Genomic DNA, 18,065 nt, shown 5'->3' on the forward strand with positions numbered 1-18,065 from the left:
GTCAGTCCACGGACTGCAGTTTCAGCTGAGAGGTAACCTTAGATTTATTTTTCAGGATGTCCTCAACTCTCTCCAAGAGAAACTCTCTGTGAAAGCTATGGAGCATTTCGGCCTTGTAGTGGAACACATCAAGTCAGTTCGTCGGAACAAGCTCACTCTCCTCGATCCAAAGGACTCTTTGGCAAAGGTATGCTTCTGCCATGCTTGTGTGCCATAATATACAAGGATTAACCACATGAAGCCAAGGAAACCACAGGGGAAATCAACTATATTATTGAATTGAAATACGTATTGTCATGTGGTAGTGACGGTGAAGAAAGCAGCAAAACTGTGTATAGCAAAACTAGTGTTTTATTGGTCAAACCTGTGCCCTTAAAAGCAGGCTACACTCGAAAGTACAATGATAGCGGCGAACACAGTCGGCGATTGGTGAAAATTTGGTCAGCGGGTGAAGCGCGTTGGCTTTTATGCATGGAGCCATCGTACGTTCCAGAATAATCGCTGGTGCCCACATGTCTTCCAGAAACTTCTACACCATTTGTGTTGCACATACATGCAATCAGAATACATAAGGTATGGTGACAACAAACAGCGGATAGAACCATTGCTAAGATTCCAGAAACTTTGGATACATGCAGGCGCGTCCTGCGCTGAGTGATAACATTTGTTAGATGATGAAATGTAGTCATTCGATAAACAAGTACACATGTCAGTATATAAATAATGATAAAACCAGACGTTCCTGGTATTATTTGCTTGCCTTGGACCGTGCAACGAGCGATGGAACGAAAAATGTTAGGAATAACTTTAGGACAGGAAGACAGCCATGTGAATTGGAGAGTATATCGGGGTAGCAGATATTCCATTTGGCATTAAGAGTGGAAAATTTGAGCTTGGCAAGGCATGTAATGCGTGGGACGGATAACCAGTGGACCATTAGAGTTACAGAATGGATGCCAAGGGAAGGGAAGAGCACTCAAGGACAGCAGAGAATTAAGTAGTGTGATGAAATTAGGAAATTTGCAGGCATAGCATGGGGCCAGCTGGCACAAGACAGGGGTAATTGGAAATAGCTACGAGAAGCCTTCGTCTTGCAGTGGCCATAAATAAGATAATGATGCCAATGATAAATAATAATGAAAAGGGAAAATAAAGTGGAGGAAAAGACAACTTGCTGCTGGTGGGGACCAAACCCACAACCTTTGCATTGCATGTGTCATTACGTGTGCTATTACGTGTGTCTACCATCGAGCTAAGGCAACAGCCGTCTTCCCATCCACTTTCTTGGGTGTTTGTGTATGTTTAGTAAACCTACTCCTGGGAACGTTAATCAGCACAACTCATGGCTTTGGCAATGAATATGTAACATCCTGTAAATTGAAGACGTCACGTAGTATGTGAACTTAAAGGCAAGCAACTGGCCAATAAACCCTTGTATGCTATGTCAAGGCTTCGTGGCTGCCAGTGTCAAGACCCTGACTATGGAAGGAGTTCTTTAGTATTGTTATTATTTAATTATTTCACAGAGAATGACCACTAAAATGTCGAGATCACTGTCGTTAGGTTTGTCATGTGTGTGTCACCATTATAGCCATTTTTGAGGTAAGCACGTTCAAAACTTTTGGCAAGGAGATATTATTACCATTAATATCAGTGCAAAACCTTTCATGCATTCAAAGCAATGTTTTAAATCATTTAACAGTTTACAACTGCACTGCCTTTAACACTTAAATGGCTTCTTGGATTTTACCTTTTCCGGGTTCCTGGATTATTTCTTTGCAATTATGTAAAAGCATATCAACAGAACTTTGCTGCTGCTTTTTTTTTTTTTTCATTCCTGGCCATCTGATGTATTGCTTGACTGGTTCTTTTTGCACAGTGTTCTCATATTTCCATGAAAAACAAAGTCATCCCAGTATCTTCATTTTTTTCTCTGTTATGCAGATTGCAGCAAGGCCTGGTGCTCACCACTTGCGGTGCTTGTTTCGAGTTGCCTTCGTGCCGCTTGATGCTTACGACTTGCTGCAAAAGGATCCTGTTGCCTTTGAGTACCTCTTCATGCAGGTGAGCATAGCTGCTTGTGATGTCGCCAATCTGTTCTGTTTCCTCACTTGCCATTAATAATGCATGTTTCTTAGCTGGCTCCCATTTCTTTATCATATGAGGCTTTGAAATGTGTTAGTGTATGGATATCTAGCAGGCCACTCTAGGGAAATGCTTAAGGTGCCATTTAGTCGAGCTGGAATATCCTAAACGTGGTATTGTTTTTTTGCTCGCTCCTTGCATATCTTGAGAGGATGTCGTGTGCTGCATCGAGCGCTGGTTGGTGTCGTCTGATTATGTGTGCCATCTGGTTACAGCTGGTGCTGGTCTTGGCACACGCATTCTATCGTGTTTAAACATGACTGTTTAAAAGCCAGCCTTTGCTCTGATTGAAAGAAAATGGCAGTCAGTCCCTGGTTCTAGTTCCAAATAGAAGCAACAGCAGTCCATAATGTTTCAAAGTGATAGACGTTTGTATGTTTGACCAGGACATCGTGATGTGGTCAGTCTGATACATTTACTATGCTACATAGTAAATAGGAATGCAGAAACTTGATTCATTCAATTAAACCTGCCCTTTATAGGCTAGTCCAAGAGGCTGTTCACTTCATTGTTATGTTTCACCTGTGCAGCCTTTAAAAACATCGTTATTTTTTGACGTTGTGAGAGCATATTCAAATAGCATACCAAAGTTGAAAGCACCAGCCATGATATGTGACATAGTGCATCAGTAATAAAATATCACAGCTGGGGCACACTGTGTACTTGGGTACCCATTGCCTGCCACAAACATGTTGTGTAGAAGAGCCTGAAGGTCCCCTGTGGAGTTGTGATTGTTGTCAAAATCGACTGTATTCCCATTGCAAATGCCTGTCAGCAGCAGTCTGTTCTTCTTAGCCTTTTCAAAGCCTTCAGTGCACATGTAACACGCATGTGTTGTGACACCTGCCTTCTGCTAAGCCAGTGTAGGGACCAGTGTTGAGCTTCACAATGGCAGTGTCCACAAATGTATTTTGCCCCGTGCGGCTCGGATACTAAATTCAACCAGTGCTCATGTATAAAAAGTTTCACAGAGGATGGGACTTCAGTCGAGCACTAAAAATTTTCTCCTTCAATTTTGTTTTGCAATGGACATCTTTCCAGTAAGCGGCCCCTCTAGTGGCCACCACTTCAACTAAATTTGACAGGCAAGACACGCGCGCTCTCGCTGCTTCTTGCCTTTATGCAGAGGCATAGGGTTTCCCCAAGCAGGCTCTCGCAACAGCCGTCCCTGCTTCTTTTCTTTCGCTCGTGTTGTTGAAGTAGCTTCTCATTGTCCTGCTCTAGCGCGTGCATATTTGCTCACGTGTAGCAATAACACAGTTTCCCATTTACCGACGTGAAGGAAACATGCCGATGTGATGAGCAGGTCGTATGTAACCAAGATTTGAGAGATGCGCCAGCCTTCATTCTTCAACAGCTTTGCCAGTACATTGACAACTAGTGAAGACATGTACAAGCGTCAAATGCGTCGCGGCAGGACTTTCTTCAGGATAAACTCGACCGTCATTTGCAGTGGCTCGACGTGAAGGAGGTGGTCAACATGCCCATGCATTCACATGCTTCCCGAGAACGGGCAGTGCAAACAGCTCATCATGATGAACAAACAACGTGCAAAAGTTCTGTGCACGTACTGCAGGTGTACTGCAGGGCAATTGTTGCTTTTATCTCGAGATATATGTATCATATGGCATGGTACGGATGGGGGGGAGCAATAGGTAAATGGATGCAACAGATTGTTTTGTCAAGCGCGTAAAATGTAATTTGCCTGCAAGAAACTAAAACTCGCGAGTTGTGTATAATGCGGCACCACGAGTGTGTCGCTTTGGTCTCGTACGATGCACTCCGATGGGCTGTGTGGCGACATTCCTCTTATTGTTTGACTCCACGTAACCGTACAGCTAGTTCCATTGCAAGTGCTAACGCATTCAGCCAATGCTAAGAGCCCTGCATTATACATCCATTGGATTAAAACATTGCCGAGATTTCCGAATAAGTCGTAGGGCAGCAAGTGCAGTTCAAATGTTCAAAATGCTGGTGTCGTGCTTTTACCAGAATGCTGGCTTGCCTCACTCAGCAAGAAACATGGGATGACTCACTTGTAACGTGGCATAGTTTTTTTTTTTTTTTTAGTAAATTGACCATGCGCACCATACCAGTACAATACGTTCAACATTCCATGCTGGTTTGTGCAAATGTCAGACATGAGACTCGTCGCAGACGCTGCTTATTGCTCGCTTTCGTCGAAAAAAACACTTGCAATATTTTCCACGAACTGCTGAAGTGTTTCCTTTAACTAATATTCTCTCCTCGAACACGATAAAAAACATTGTCCAGTCGCTCAAGCTGAGGAAATTGCTGCGGATCATGCAAGGAACGACGCTCTCTCTTCGCACACCTGCCCTGCGGTAATGGTGGCACAGCTTGGAATGTAGCTAGGGTGAGGGTACGCACATGCACTTCGCAGAATTGGAAAAAGGTCCATTATAAAATTTGTATAACAGTCCCGTTTTGTTCTGCTTCCCACTACAACATGTTTGTGGCGATTTGAATTTGCTTGACTTGCTTGAATTTGACTGAATGTTTAGTCTGTTTCCTGTTGTCTGTTGAAAAGGAAGACAGTAGAGAGTTCTATCTCATCCCTGTACATATTACTCTTTAAGGGAATATAAGGTTATGTGGAAAGTGAATGGCAGTAACAATGCTGGTAGCGACATTTTATGACGCTTTGTCTAACAACAATGTGCGAAATGTTTTTTTCGTTACATGGCTATTCTTGTTGAAGAGATATAAAACAAGAGGGACTGCATGTTTATTGCATGGCTGCTGACGCTTTGCACCAGCAGATAAGTAGAATATGATTAGTTACTGCAACAATAGCGTTGTGTCTTCTGTGGTTAAACTGTGTCCCACAACATGGCACACCAATCCGGCTGCTCACGTTTGTGCCAACTCTCGAGTGAAGACGGTACGATTATAGTGGCATGTTGTTAAAACATGGTCTGTAGATGGAGTCTTTATGGTTTTTCTGTACCCTCTATCTTTATGTACAGTGCTGCAATGACATGGTTCAGGAGAGGTTTGCTCCCGAACTCAAATACGATGTGGCCCTCAAGCTTGCCGCCTTGCACATCCACCTGCACGCCCTCAGCAGTGGCATCCAGGGCAAGGTCACCATCAAGTCAGTCGAGTAAGCAACGCCTCCCCCTTATTCTTCTGTAACCATCTCTCTCTGCATGACATAATTAGCGCAACGCAGATAGTATTGCTGCTTGTTGTCTGTCTGTTCTTGTTCTTGCCTGTACCTGCCAAATGTACAGGGTTATGGTGATGCTTAAGCCTGTGTAGTGGCTTTTTCTAATAAAGCTTGATTTGATCTGTTGTCTGCCCAAATTCGCCGCTAAAATAAGTTGTCAGCACCTTATGACCCTCAAACATACTGACAATGGAGCCGGTTCCATCTCGTTACTGAAGTCCGCGCTACCAAAATCACAGGGTCGAGCAATTTCATTAGGTACTGCCAAGTTCTGGATACCAGTGCTTATGTGCAGAGTTGCCATGCGTCTTTCTTTCACTTTTTCATGTGATATTGCCTGGTTTCCTGCCTGTGCCAGTGCTTGTGGGCAGCTTTCAATGTGCGTTCTCTAAACCTGACTACTTTAAAGTTTGTGACGCCATGCCATTGTTGCATTCTCAGTTAGTGCTCCCTTTGTTATAGCCATGTGTACATGCACTTTCAACAGCCATTGAAACCTGCAAGCTCAATTGTGGCCCCGCTGTGAAAATTCGTGCAATGAAACCTGTGAGGCTTGCAGATTTCAATGGTCATTTAGTACAATGTACATTAAAGGTACAGCGAACCACAAAAGTTTTCCGAGTACAGAAGTCGCTAAAAAGTAAAATGTCTGCGAATTCACCATTCATCCTGAAATGGGGGTTTAAAAAGTGGTACCTAGTCATATGAAGAAGAAGTATCCACGAAACTTTCCAAGTTGGTGAAACAAACAGAATTTAACTTTTTTGCATATTTCATGCTCCGAAAACATTCTCGGTTGTGGTTATATGTATGACAGGCACTCTTACCTAGAGATGTGCAATAAACCAATAGGCGATTGTTAGGAGCACTAACTGGCATTACTATTGTTTGCTTCTTGTTCAAAATGTGATCTCTATTTGTGCGTAAAATTGACAGTGACAGTTGTAGACACTTTCAGACCATGTGGGATTGTAGGACCATGTAGTATGACCATGTCTGAGTACCCCGTAGAGCGGCAGAGCAGAGAGAATGCGTGTCGAGTCTCTGTACGGTGGGCTCACATTGCAAGCCCCCTTGTTTTGCGCAGGCGGGAGAGTGGACTCAAGCGGTTTGTGCCTGGCTCGCTGCTGGAGACAATGAAGCGTAAGGAGCTGCGCAAGCTGCTGAGTCACTTCCTCAAGCAGAACCAGGCAGCACTGTGCGCCCCTGGACAGAAGCAGCTCACACCCCTGCAGGCCAAACTGCACTACCTCAAGGTCATCAGCGAGCTCTCCAGCTATGGTGCCAAGGTGTTTGCCACAAGCACCAAGGTATAGTGTACTTGCTGGGCAGTGACACCGACTGTTTATAATGAATACTTTCGTAGACCTCTAAAGAAATTCCAGCATTTCTCTGCATAAGCCATGCATGAAGGAAACACCGAAACTCATTTATCGTAATTGAGATACGTAATAAACAAAATGAATATTTAAAATCTTATTTATTGGGCTTATATTTAACAAGTCCCAAGCATGTTTGCGAGCAATGCTGCTGTGTGATGCAAGAAATAGCCTGCAGCAGCTTTGTTCTATATTGTTGCTGGCTTTCTTTTAAATGGGAAAGAAGAGGTACATTGATGGTACCACATTGCACAGAACTGAAATGAAGGCTTTCATATCTGCTATAAAAACCTTGTATTGGCATTTTGGATCTACAATTGATCATCATAGAGATATTTAATCGCTACAAATTATTCAATTAAGCTGAAGACGAAAAAATACTCGCAACTTCTTTAGGTGGCTGTTAACATAGAGTAGGTGTCATTCACATTGAAATACTTTTTTTTTTAACCCGGTGCATGTTAGCTGGATCACCCTGTATATGTTACATTCCTGCCAAGTTTCTTCAAATTGGGCCCACTTTGTATCAATTTATGTTGCTGCCTCCCTTTTCATTATCTTCCTTATTTTTGCTTTTTGTTTAAGGGAATGGTACCGACTTGCTTGCAGCTAAATGGGGCATCACCTAACACAATACTTAGCTTCAAGAAAGCATGCACCAGTCCAAATAAAGATAAATAAAAGCATTTAGCCATAAATTTGTCTTGTTAATGTACCTTGGTTGTAATCGGTGATTGACTGGTACTTCTTTCATGCTGTACAGGACTCAAACACGGAGACAGGGATAATGATAAGCCCAAAGTTCGGAATCAGCCAGATCAACAATGCACGTGGAACAGTGCCTATTGTGAGTGTTGAGACCTTCCTCTCATTTTGAGTGGTCAAGAAACGCCGTGAGAATCTCACCTGCTGCTTTCCTTTCTTTTAGCAACCTGTAACGTTGGCTCAAATAGAAGAGGTGTCCTCTGTCACAGTCACAAGGGATGATGACCTTGTCTGCAATATTGAAATCAACATCAAAGACCCAGACAAAGAGGTCAGTGCTTTTACCTCATCACTTGTTGAGAAAATGTCAGTGTTTTTGATGTGCACCAGATGAGAATTTCATTTCTATTGTCACCTGTCATTGTTTGGCTTTTTGCTTATGACTGCTTTGCCGAACTGTCACTTTAATCAGGATATAGCCCTTGTGTATGATGCATTTTTTGTGTACAGAGCTTTGTCAATTTTGTCATGAATTCTATGATGAGGAAGATCTTCAATTGAACTGCATGTATGACACGAACATTGTACATTCTTGAATCTGCATGAGGACCAGCAATCGCTCTGGATTGTACGATGATATGATGATACCAGTCTGGCATAAGCTGTGAGATTTGTGCTCTCACCGCTATCATTGGCATTTATGTGTTCTTTTACTTTCTGGGCATGAGTTCACCCAATAAAGTGTTAGATGCATTGCTCATTATTTTGAGTAATGTTATTTCCTTGTTCTGCACCATCATTATAACATGACAATATGTGTTGCAGGAGAAACCAAATGGTATTTTTATGGGACTCAGCAGAAGTTTTCAAGGCAGCTCTGCCTATATTTCTACAGCCATCCCAAGAGGCCTTTCCTTCTTTTTTATTGCTTTTTTGATTGCTTGTTTTCATGCTTTTCCACATGCTGGCAGCAGCAGTCGAGCTGTCCGCTCTTTTCATTGCGCCACATCTCTACACAAGAATGATACCACTCCTAAATAATTCCTTTTGCTGTTTAACAGAATCTCAAGTTTGGACTTGATGACCACGAGACAGCTGAGCTGGTATTCATCCTCAAGGGGTACCACAAGCTGTTGGCATCACGGGACCTTCCTGTTCACTGGGAGACAGAGGATCCTTGGAAAGTCGAGACAGGTGAGTCAGTGCGGACTGGTTTGAAAAAAAATTGTGTGCGCTCGCATTTGTCAGATTTCAATACCTCGATTTCACAATGCCAACAAGCTTCTATATGCATTTCATCCTTGGTTGATTCATTTCATCCTTTCATCCCTTGGATTGCATCTGAGCTTTCACCACTAATATTAGCTATTAAAACATCCGATTCATCTAACGTGATTTGCCTTTCAATGGTGGTCCAGCTGCGCCATTTGCGCCATTTTCTTTCCAATTCGGCTTGCCTGCTCCTGGCTGCGCCCACTCGAGTGCCATTTGTGTCAACTGCACAAAAGTGCGGTATTTTTGTGTTTTCTCGGCAATGCAATGTTTTCATTAAGGTTACGCAACTACAATCAACGACCGATTTTCCGGACACCCGGTTTTCCAGACGCCTTCGCGGCACCACCACGGTACCTCATAGAGTCACTGTATAAGAACGTCTGAAATTGCAGACGCAAAAACCCTTCGCTGTCCCATTTTCCGGGCTTTTTGCCATGACCGCAGGTTTGAAATGGCCTTAATCGAAGCCACCACCACCGTCATTTTGATTATCAAGCCGCCTCGAACAGGCACTCTCACACGCAGATCCGCTGGCAGCCATAGCGACTGCCGCGGCAACGCTAAGCCTAGCTTCTTGCTGTTTGGTGCCATGTTTTTTATCAAGAAAATTCGCCGCAGTTAGCAATGGCGCCGACTCCGCCTTTGTACTCCTCACCGATGGCTTCAAAGCTTGTGACTGGTTTCCGAAAGTCAGCTTCTTCCCAATACAGAAATGTTACGCGGTGAAGCATACAGGAAGTATTATTGCGGTGAAGCACATTAGAAGTGGGAAGGGGCACTTGTAACGGGGCACAGTATGCCCGCATGCAATGTGCCCACATGCACCCGCTCTCTCACGCGTGCACTCGTCCTCTCACGCATGCACCCACCCTCTCACACGTGCACCCGCTCTCTCCTGTCACAGTACAAGCACTGATACGCTTAATAAGTGTACTGGCAGGCCTTCAGGGCGATTTTGGGCATGCCTGTGGCGATTTGAGCCCTTGGGGGCAGTAAAAGGCACGGATACATGTTTTTTAATGTTTTTGCGGCCCCTAGGGAGTCTGAAAAATTGTACGTTGACTGTATTCAACTATACGAACAGATTTGTGGACATTAAAATAATTAATATTGCAACTTGGTTATCTACTACTCTATTTTTCGCATATTTGGCGAAATACATGGCTGGATTTGATGCATTGGACACAGCGTTACCAGAGTGTTCAACTGGTTTCGGAACCAAAAAAATTTAATTCTGGAGCTTTTACGTGACGAAACAACACTCTGATTATGAGGCATGCCTGTCTTGGTACAAGAGTCGTCCGGGTCATCAACTCCACTCGAAACAGTTGCTATACCCGACATTGACAAAGGGACTGGCGACGAAAACAGAGCCTGTGTGCAAAGGTATAGGACCGATTAGCCACTGGAAGGCATGCAGATCGTATTGCATATGTATGTTCACGCACACGGATTCTCACGTTTACACATGCAGTTTGGAACTTTTCATTAATCTGCAAACTTCTCTGCATGATTGCAGTAGTTGCCTGCTTCAATGGTTTTCGAAAACACCTATGCATGATCTTGGAACCAATCGCCGGTTAGCCACTCATACGAACATATTAGTGGCAAGCTTTCCGGTCACATCAGCCAACAGCCAATTTTCGTTATTTCACACTGCATTGGCCGTTAGGCCTAATCGGTAGTGCTTCGAAAGGTCGTTGCAGTATCGGTGACAAAAGTAACAGGTTTTACCCCGAATCGACCAGTATCTGTTCAATGAAGCCAAGTGACCCACAGGAAGCCGACAAAGCGCCTCACAACGAAAGTGAGTGTACGCGATGGTACGAACGTTGTTCTTCACTGCTATCGCCATCTTTGCGACACACCGTACAGAGGCATCTCATCTTGGTGGCATTCATAGATACATAGTCTCTAGCATTGTTATTGGGCGTTATGCACATTTTGTCTAGTGCAGTAAAGCATATAAAAGCGTATCGGTCATTTGGAATGCACATAAGACATTTGCCATCATTTTTTGTCTTCTGCCTGACAACGCAAATTGTTCTAGCACATTTGTAATTTTATGTCGCTGTTGGCTTTGTATCTTGCTTCACTGTTGAGCAGCACTCACTGATTGCACAGTAATAACAAGCTTTACCAAATGGCTACAGATTACTGCTGTAGTACTCCAAGTGTTCCAAGAAAAAAAAATTTTCTGCTCTGAAACTGCTCCAAAATGCTGGTGTAGTTGCTCTTAAATTGATCCAGAACGACATTTTTTCTGCTCTAAAAATTGCTCCAAATCTTAAAGTGGCTGGATCATCACTGGCCTTTGAAAACTGATGCTTACAAGAAATCACCTGGCATCTCGAGCACTAGTACTGACTTTTTCAGCTGAATGCTTATAGGCAGTGATATGGCAGCTTGTTGCATTTGTGCTCAGATATTTATTTGGTTACATGCTTTGGGCACTTGCTGTAGTCAAGTGAAATAAGTGCCCTGTTGGTGGAAAACAATCCTTGCACAATGTGTTGCAATCTTACAGCTCCCTGCTTCCATGGAGCTCACATTGTGTGCCCAACACCCTGGAGCTATGCACCTTCGGAGGAGACTCCAAATGGCCCAGTGGTGAAGAGCGTGGACCTTGCCCTGCCACCCCCAGCTTATGTTCCCTGTGAGGTAAGCTTGTAAGGCTTCGCAGTAGCTGTTACTCTGCTCTGCTGCGTTGTCATTGTGGTGCTACCAGGTGGGAAGACGGGCGGGGGGGGGTGGGTGACAAAGAGATGCAATCATTGTACAGGAATCCACAATTTACATTCGGCTAAAGGTGAGCACTGGGGTAATAAAGGTTGAGTAGTTAACGTGAAGAACACAAGTTGGTAGTTCCGTATTACGCTGCACGTGTTAGGCTGACTTGTTCTATACTACACTATCACTCGCCTTCACCTAAGTTTCACACCAACAAAGCACAGCAATTTACTATTAAGTTTTTGTTACCACATGATTCAGTGACATGACATCAGCTCATAAATAGTTGATTTGTCAGCAGTGGCCACCAGAACTTGTGAAAAAGCATGAACCTTCCCAATAAATCCAACAGTGGCCTATAAATTGTGCACAGAATGTGACTGATTGATTGCCTGCACTTTTGATTGCATTTCATTTTTCTTTGATAGCACACACTTTCTAGCAGGAAAAGAAAAGAAAAAAAGTTGGTCAAGAAAGTGTGTGGTATGTAGAACATCATACCCACACATTTCTTCAAACTCGTTTCTCCTGCAGCTTCCGGACCGCGGCATGTCGCGAAGCAGCTCGCGGGAGCAGTGCTCTCTGGTGGCCCTGTCCAACTCGGTGGACCACAACATGAATGAGACAAGTCCTTTGCAGCCGCTCAGCCCGAGCCGGGTTCTTCGCTCACCTGTTCTCGGTGCCAGCAAGATGGAACAACGTTCCCTGCTGCTCACATCCAATGGCCACCAGCAAGCATCGGACTCTGCGTCTTCCACAGCAGACGATGACTCGGAGGAACGATCAGTCAAGTTTGACATCATGGACGATGACGATGAAGAGGAGGAGGAAGAGCCTGTTGTACTTGAAGTAAGTGTGGGCTTGCTGTTAGCGTGACAGTAAAAGGCAGTTTGCTTGCACATGTTTCTATAACACATTAAGGTGTGCACAAAGTGCAGTGTTCAAAGCTGTGTTACATAAAGAGTATTGTTTGCTTTAATGTGCACATAGCACATAGCCTTAACATACATGGCTTTTCAATGTCGCAACCACATAAAGCCAACAGACAATGATAACAAGGAAAGCATAGCGGGAGTTACCTGTTTATTTCTTTGAGATGTAGAAATTATAATCAAATGAAAATAAAAGTGGATGAAAAAACAACTGCCCGTAGGTGGGATATGAAGCCACGTCTTCGTACATACAATGCTAAAGCTATATAACAGCTGAGTTTAGCGCCCTAAAGAAAACTCTAATATATGCAGTGTGAGCAAGCAGGTTCTTCTAGGTCTGGCAATGACAATCCAAAATCTGTGGATTGCATGGGATGGCTTTGGGTCGCTCTTTCAGGTTACTCAGTTTGATTCCATTGCATAATCTTATGGTGCTGTCTGCTGTTGTGCTTAAGATGTTAATGTGCTCGTGGTTTTACATGGCTACATGATATTGTATGTTGTGCCTTCAGTTTGAAAGTGTAACTGGTGTCATGTGCGCACAAAGCAGTTAGTTGCAAAGGGTGCATCTGTTAACAAGAGGCCGCTGCAGCATTGAGCACACACACATATTAACTGTTGGAGTTTGCTGTTTTCAGATAATATATGCAGGCAACAGTACACTTTGCAAACCATTTATGAAGGGTGGCATGTCATCATTTTCTAGTCTGATAGGCAGAAAGGCAATGGTACAGCATGCTTGAAAGTCTGACTCTGACATGTAAACACTGCAGTTGTGGTTCAAGGTCAAACCTAAAATACCATTACACTCTAGTTACTCTGCCAGTCAGAAATGTTACAATCTGTGTATAACAGCAGCCACAACAAATCTAAGAGTGGAAAGAACACTGTGACATGCACATAAACATGTCTGCAAGTACAGGATTTGACTTGTGTCCTGTCATTCCAGGTAAAGAATGAGGAGGTGCTGCGTCGGGTGTCAGAGATGCGGCGTATGGTAGCAGATGCTGAGAGCTATCTGTCTGACAGCAACCGGCCAGCAAATCGGCCACCACTTCCAGCCAATGAGTCGACCAGCAGTGACGAGCGTGAGACGGCCGGCCCCACCATCCGTGCAGCCGACTCCCTCTTGCTGCTCACGCAGCTGGATGACGTGTCAGAAGCGCTTAACGAAGTTGCAGCTATGGCTCCAGATGAAGCAGCGAGTGAGTCAGACACTGACAGCTTCAGCACACCAACGCAGAGCCCTCTCCACCGGACCTCGAGACTTACTGCAGCAACCGAGCCGTCTGCTCCAAACAAGCGTGGACGCAGTGGCTCCAGTTTCGGCCTTCACAGTCCAGACATGTTGCCAGGAATAGGATCTGGAGACCGTGACCTCCTTGAGTTGCTCAAGCAACTGCAGTCAAACCCTGACATCCAGCTTCCGTTTGATGAGGGAACGCTGTACTTGGACCCAGACATTATTGATTTGACCATGATTCCGCCTCCGATGACACCTGATGCAGATGCCATGGGGGATGTCCCAGGCACGCTGGACGTGCCTCCAATGCCTTTTTCAGACCGTGGTCTCCAGGGTCATGCTGCCTTGACAAGTGCGTCTCACTATTCCTTTTCTTCTGTAGTCTGCTCCCATTTCAGTTTCATGAACACTGGGAAGTATTGTGGCACAGATAAGGAAAACAAAGCTTGTTTCTTACACAGTTAATGTCTTGTGGGGATGATAAAAAAGAATGCATGCAGATTCAGGAATGGAATTCATGAACTGTGCATGCCATGGAGAATCTTCTTTATTTCTGCACATCCTGAATCTGCAGCTCGATGCGGAAAAATACAGACCATACTTGTCTACACAAACACCACAGCACGCCTGTCATTCTTAGCCAGGCCATACGAAAATTATTTGTTGCGCACACTGTCACTGTAGGACAGCCACTGATTAAGTCAAAAGGTCTTTGACATTTTCATTTCCAGTGACTGTACCACCAATCTTTAACACCCTGCCACCAGACTGAATAAGTATAACTTGTCTTTGAACTTTTACGCATCACTTGCAGATATGCATTTGCTACTGTCACAAACAGTCACACATGTTCTCAGTGCAGTTGATGCAGCTTTCACATGACAAAAAACCGGATTTCAGCTTTTGTCAAAATTTCTTTAGCTGCAAACTGCAAAAAACATGTTGAGGAAAGACTAAATGGATTCACCTCAGGTAAATATGTAATTTGCTTTTGTTGCCAATAAGGATGACGGCAAACAGTACAATGCACTAGAAAGAATGGGCACTCAACCACATAAGCATACATTCAGTTTTCGTTTTTTTCTTTTTTTTTTCTATCACAGGTGTTGCAGCATGTTGTTCAATTTGTAACTGCTTTTACACGTGCAACTCAATGAAATAATTCCCTCAGGTATCCCTAACTACAGACAAAAATTTTCCTGCAGTAGTCATGAGTAATTTCTTTCCTGTGAGTTTTTTTAATTTACGGGAGAAACTGACTACATCTGCAATCTTGTCTGCACTAACTTTCATACACATGCTGAAAACTAATGCCGCGTGAGCTAAGGAATGCAAAGGTGGAGAAAATGGTCTGTTGTCAAATAGACAATGCTCTTCAGAGCACTAATTTGGCTGAAGCATTGCACAGTGTCTGATTTGGTCTCCGTCTCTTCTGTTCCTTGCACAGACTGCACACTGCAGGCTACCGACACTGACCAGGTCGACTCGGCACGTGTAGTGGCCGAATTGGACGACCTCTGTGATGTGCTAACAGAGATGCGTGCGTCGGGCAACGAGCTGGGCTGCGACGCTATTTTTCAGCAGCTGGGCTGCCAAGATCTGGAGAGTTTCATTGCGAGTGTGACCGTGCCCCCGCCCCCAACGTTATCGGATGACATGCCCCCAATGCTGCTGCCAAATGGCGATGATGACATCGCCTCGTACATTATTCCACCGCCACCTCCGAGCTGCGATGAAGAGCAGAACGAAGTGCTGGCCCGCTTCGAGCGCGCCTCCGAGGACATGCGCCGCATAATAGGTGGTGGCAGTACAGCAGCCAACAGTCCCGCCGTGGAGCCACCTGCATTTGAGAGCCTCAAGGTGCTGTCGTACGGCAGCCTGCTCGAGCCTGCCAACCCACCAAATCCCACAGTGAGAGAGCGGCGAGGCTCTGACGACAGCCACACATACGAGAACTGTGAGCTTTCTAGAGGGCTGCAGGAAACACACTCGGCACCTCAGTCACTTCAGAATGGGCTTCACGAGTATGAAGATGTGGCCTTTGGCAAACCGCGGGTGCCACCAAGACTGCGGAGGGTGGCAGGCGGTGGCGGTAGCTTTGATTTGGCAGCAGCTGGGACGGCACCAAAGCGAGACCGTACAGGGAGCTGCGACAACATCCAGGTTTCTGGAAGTTCGCTAGGCCAGCGGCAAGTGGCTCGGTCACATTCGTGGACGAATCTCCAGGGTCCCACAAGCCCAGGTTTGAATAGAAAAGGAACTGCAGGGAAGCCTCCACTGCCTCCGGGTCTGTCCCTTTTACAGGTGAGTAGCCAGTAATGTTCCCAACAAACGTCTCTAAATCTAGTAGCACCTGAGTAAAATAAGTTCGGTTAGCCAATTATATTGCTGCTGGCCAACAAGTGTCAAGTCTACAAGAGTAATACAGAAAAACTAAAGCCCAGTCTGCCATTCTCTCCACCCAAGTTGTTGAATTTGCTTTGGTAATAGGTGAAGAGGTACTACTCAAAATTTGCAGTATAAGCCTACCTGTCCTCATAATTTGGAATAGTAGCTCAGCATGCATGTAGTTGGTTGGTCACCATGTAGCATATGTAGCAGATGACATTGTCCTGTTCGGCAGCACTGGAGACGAGTTACAACGAATGATTAAGGACCTTAACAGAGAGAGTGTAAGGGTGGGGTTGAATATTAATGTGCAGAATACAAAGATAATGATGAATAGCCGGGCAAGGGAACAAGAGTTCAGGAACCGCCAGTCAGCCTCTAGAGTTTGTGAAGGAGTATGTTTATCTAGGTCAATTAATCACAGGGAACCCTGATCATGAGAAGGAAATTCACAGAAGAATAAAAATGGGTTGGATCGCGTATGGCAGATATCAAGAGTTTCTGACTGGAAGCTTACCGTTATCATTGAAAAGGAAGGTACACAATTGGTGCATTTTACTGGTGCTGACATACGGGGTAGAGACCTGGAGACTGACAAAGAAGTTTGAGAATAAGTTAAGGACCGCGCAAGCAGCAATAGAACGAAGAATGCTAGGCATAATGTTAAGAGACAGAAAGAGAGCGGTTTGGGTCAGAGAGCAAACGGGTATAGCCGATATCCTAATTGACATTAAGAGAAAAAAATGGAGCTGGGCAGGTCATGTGATGTGTAGGTTAGGTAACTGGTGGACCATTGGGTTACAGAATGAGTTCCAAGAGAAGGGAAGTGCACTTGAGGACGGCAGAAGACTAGGTGGGGTGATGAAGTTAGGAAATTTATGGGCACTAGTTGGAATCGGTTGGTGCAAGACAGGGGTGAGTGGAGATCACAGGGAGAGGCCTTTGTCCTGCAGTGGACATAAAAGAGGATGATGGTAATGATAATGATGATGATGATGATGAGTTGGTTTGCCATCTTGGAAGATAACAGCTAAGCAGCCAATGAGCTATCATAGGGGTACAATCATGGCCTGTTTGTACAGCTGGTAAATGTGCTAAGAAACAGGCCCCTAGTTCATCATTGCAGGTCTGTGCTTGTGTCATTGTCATTTTAAAGTGAAGCTTTCTTTGTCTCTTCCTTTCACTTTTTCACTGCAGCTGCTGCTGCTGCTGCCTTGCATGCCATGTTTGGGGGTGCTTCAGAGCATGGATATAGATGGAAGGAGCATGGCAGAGAGGAAAGGCAACGAGAGAAACTCGTTTGCACCCTTCCATCGCATCGCATGTGCACAATACCCTCTGGAGCTGCCTCGGCATCATCACATTAGCCTCCTGACAGCTGTAATTATCCATCACCCCCCAGCAAAATCATTTCAGAAACTGCACTGCTTACCCTTCTGGTAATATGCAAGTCCTTAGGAGAGGTAGATATAACGGTAGAGAGCGGGCAGAAAAAAAGAGACAGAGAATGGGTAGAACTGGCGCAGTCACGAAACAAGTGGATAACAGCCTTGCCACTCTTCGCTTGGTGTCCCAAACAGGAGGGAAGGACAGGACAGGGAAATAGTGACATAAAAAAGGCAAGGAAATGCTACTACTATAGATGCAACAGCAGTTGTGGGCAAACTGAAGGTTCGGTACTGTATTGCAATAGGATAGACAGTTGGGCGAGTTGGTACGGTAACATGATCTTGGCTTCTAGCGCGAAGTGAACACGGACACAGAAAGGAGCAGACAGCGCTCGTCCTGTCTGCTACTTTCTGTGTCTGTGTTCACTTCGCGCTAGAAGCCAAGATCGGTACTGTATGTTTCTGCTATTTCTGATAAATAAACACCATGCAAATAAATTTGTCAAGAGGACAATTGACGCAGGGTGTGCAGGTGCAAAGCCTCATTAAATCACTATAGGGCCTAGGCGACACTAAAGAAGCGGTCACACGTCAAATCAACACTTCTGTGCCCACTGTGGTAGCTTTGCGGCTGTAGCATTGCTTGACGTCACATGTTCAATCCCGACCGCGGCAGCCACATTTAGA

The 18,065-nt window shown here is 44.8% G+C and overlaps 1 protein-coding gene across 5 annotated transcripts in view; it reads left to right on the forward strand.

Annotated features, from left to right (window-relative positions):
- The window catches only part of LOC126536992 (uncharacterized), a 426,514-nt gene that overhangs the window by 403,637 nt on the left and 4,812 nt on the right, over positions 1–18,065 (forward strand). For all 5 annotated transcript variants that reach the window (XM_055073633.2, XM_055073634.2, XM_050184076.3 and 2 more), the window contains 11 exons: positions 56–187; positions 1,945–2,064; positions 5,136–5,272; positions 6,426–6,648; positions 7,481–7,564; positions 7,646–7,753; positions 8,484–8,616; positions 11,225–11,358; positions 11,962–12,276; positions 13,309–13,954; positions 15,050–15,906. In XM_055073633.2, the coding sequence (XP_054929608.2) occupies positions 56–187; positions 1,945–2,064; positions 5,136–5,272; positions 6,426–6,648; positions 7,481–7,564; positions 7,646–7,753; positions 8,484–8,616; positions 11,225–11,358; positions 11,962–12,276; positions 13,309–13,954; positions 15,050–15,906 (2,889 nt within the window). The remainder of the gene's footprint in view (positions 1–55; positions 188–1,944; positions 2,065–5,135; positions 5,273–6,425; positions 6,649–7,480; positions 7,565–7,645; positions 7,754–8,483; positions 8,617–11,224; positions 11,359–11,961; positions 12,277–13,308; positions 13,955–15,049; positions 15,907–18,065) is intronic.

This window comes from Dermacentor andersoni, chromosome 4, assembly GCF_023375885.2.
Source record: "Dermacentor andersoni chromosome 4, qqDerAnde1_hic_scaffold, whole genome shotgun sequence".
In the NCBI taxonomy this organism is placed as follows: domain Eukaryota; kingdom Metazoa; phylum Arthropoda; class Arachnida; order Ixodida; family Ixodidae; genus Dermacentor; species Dermacentor andersoni.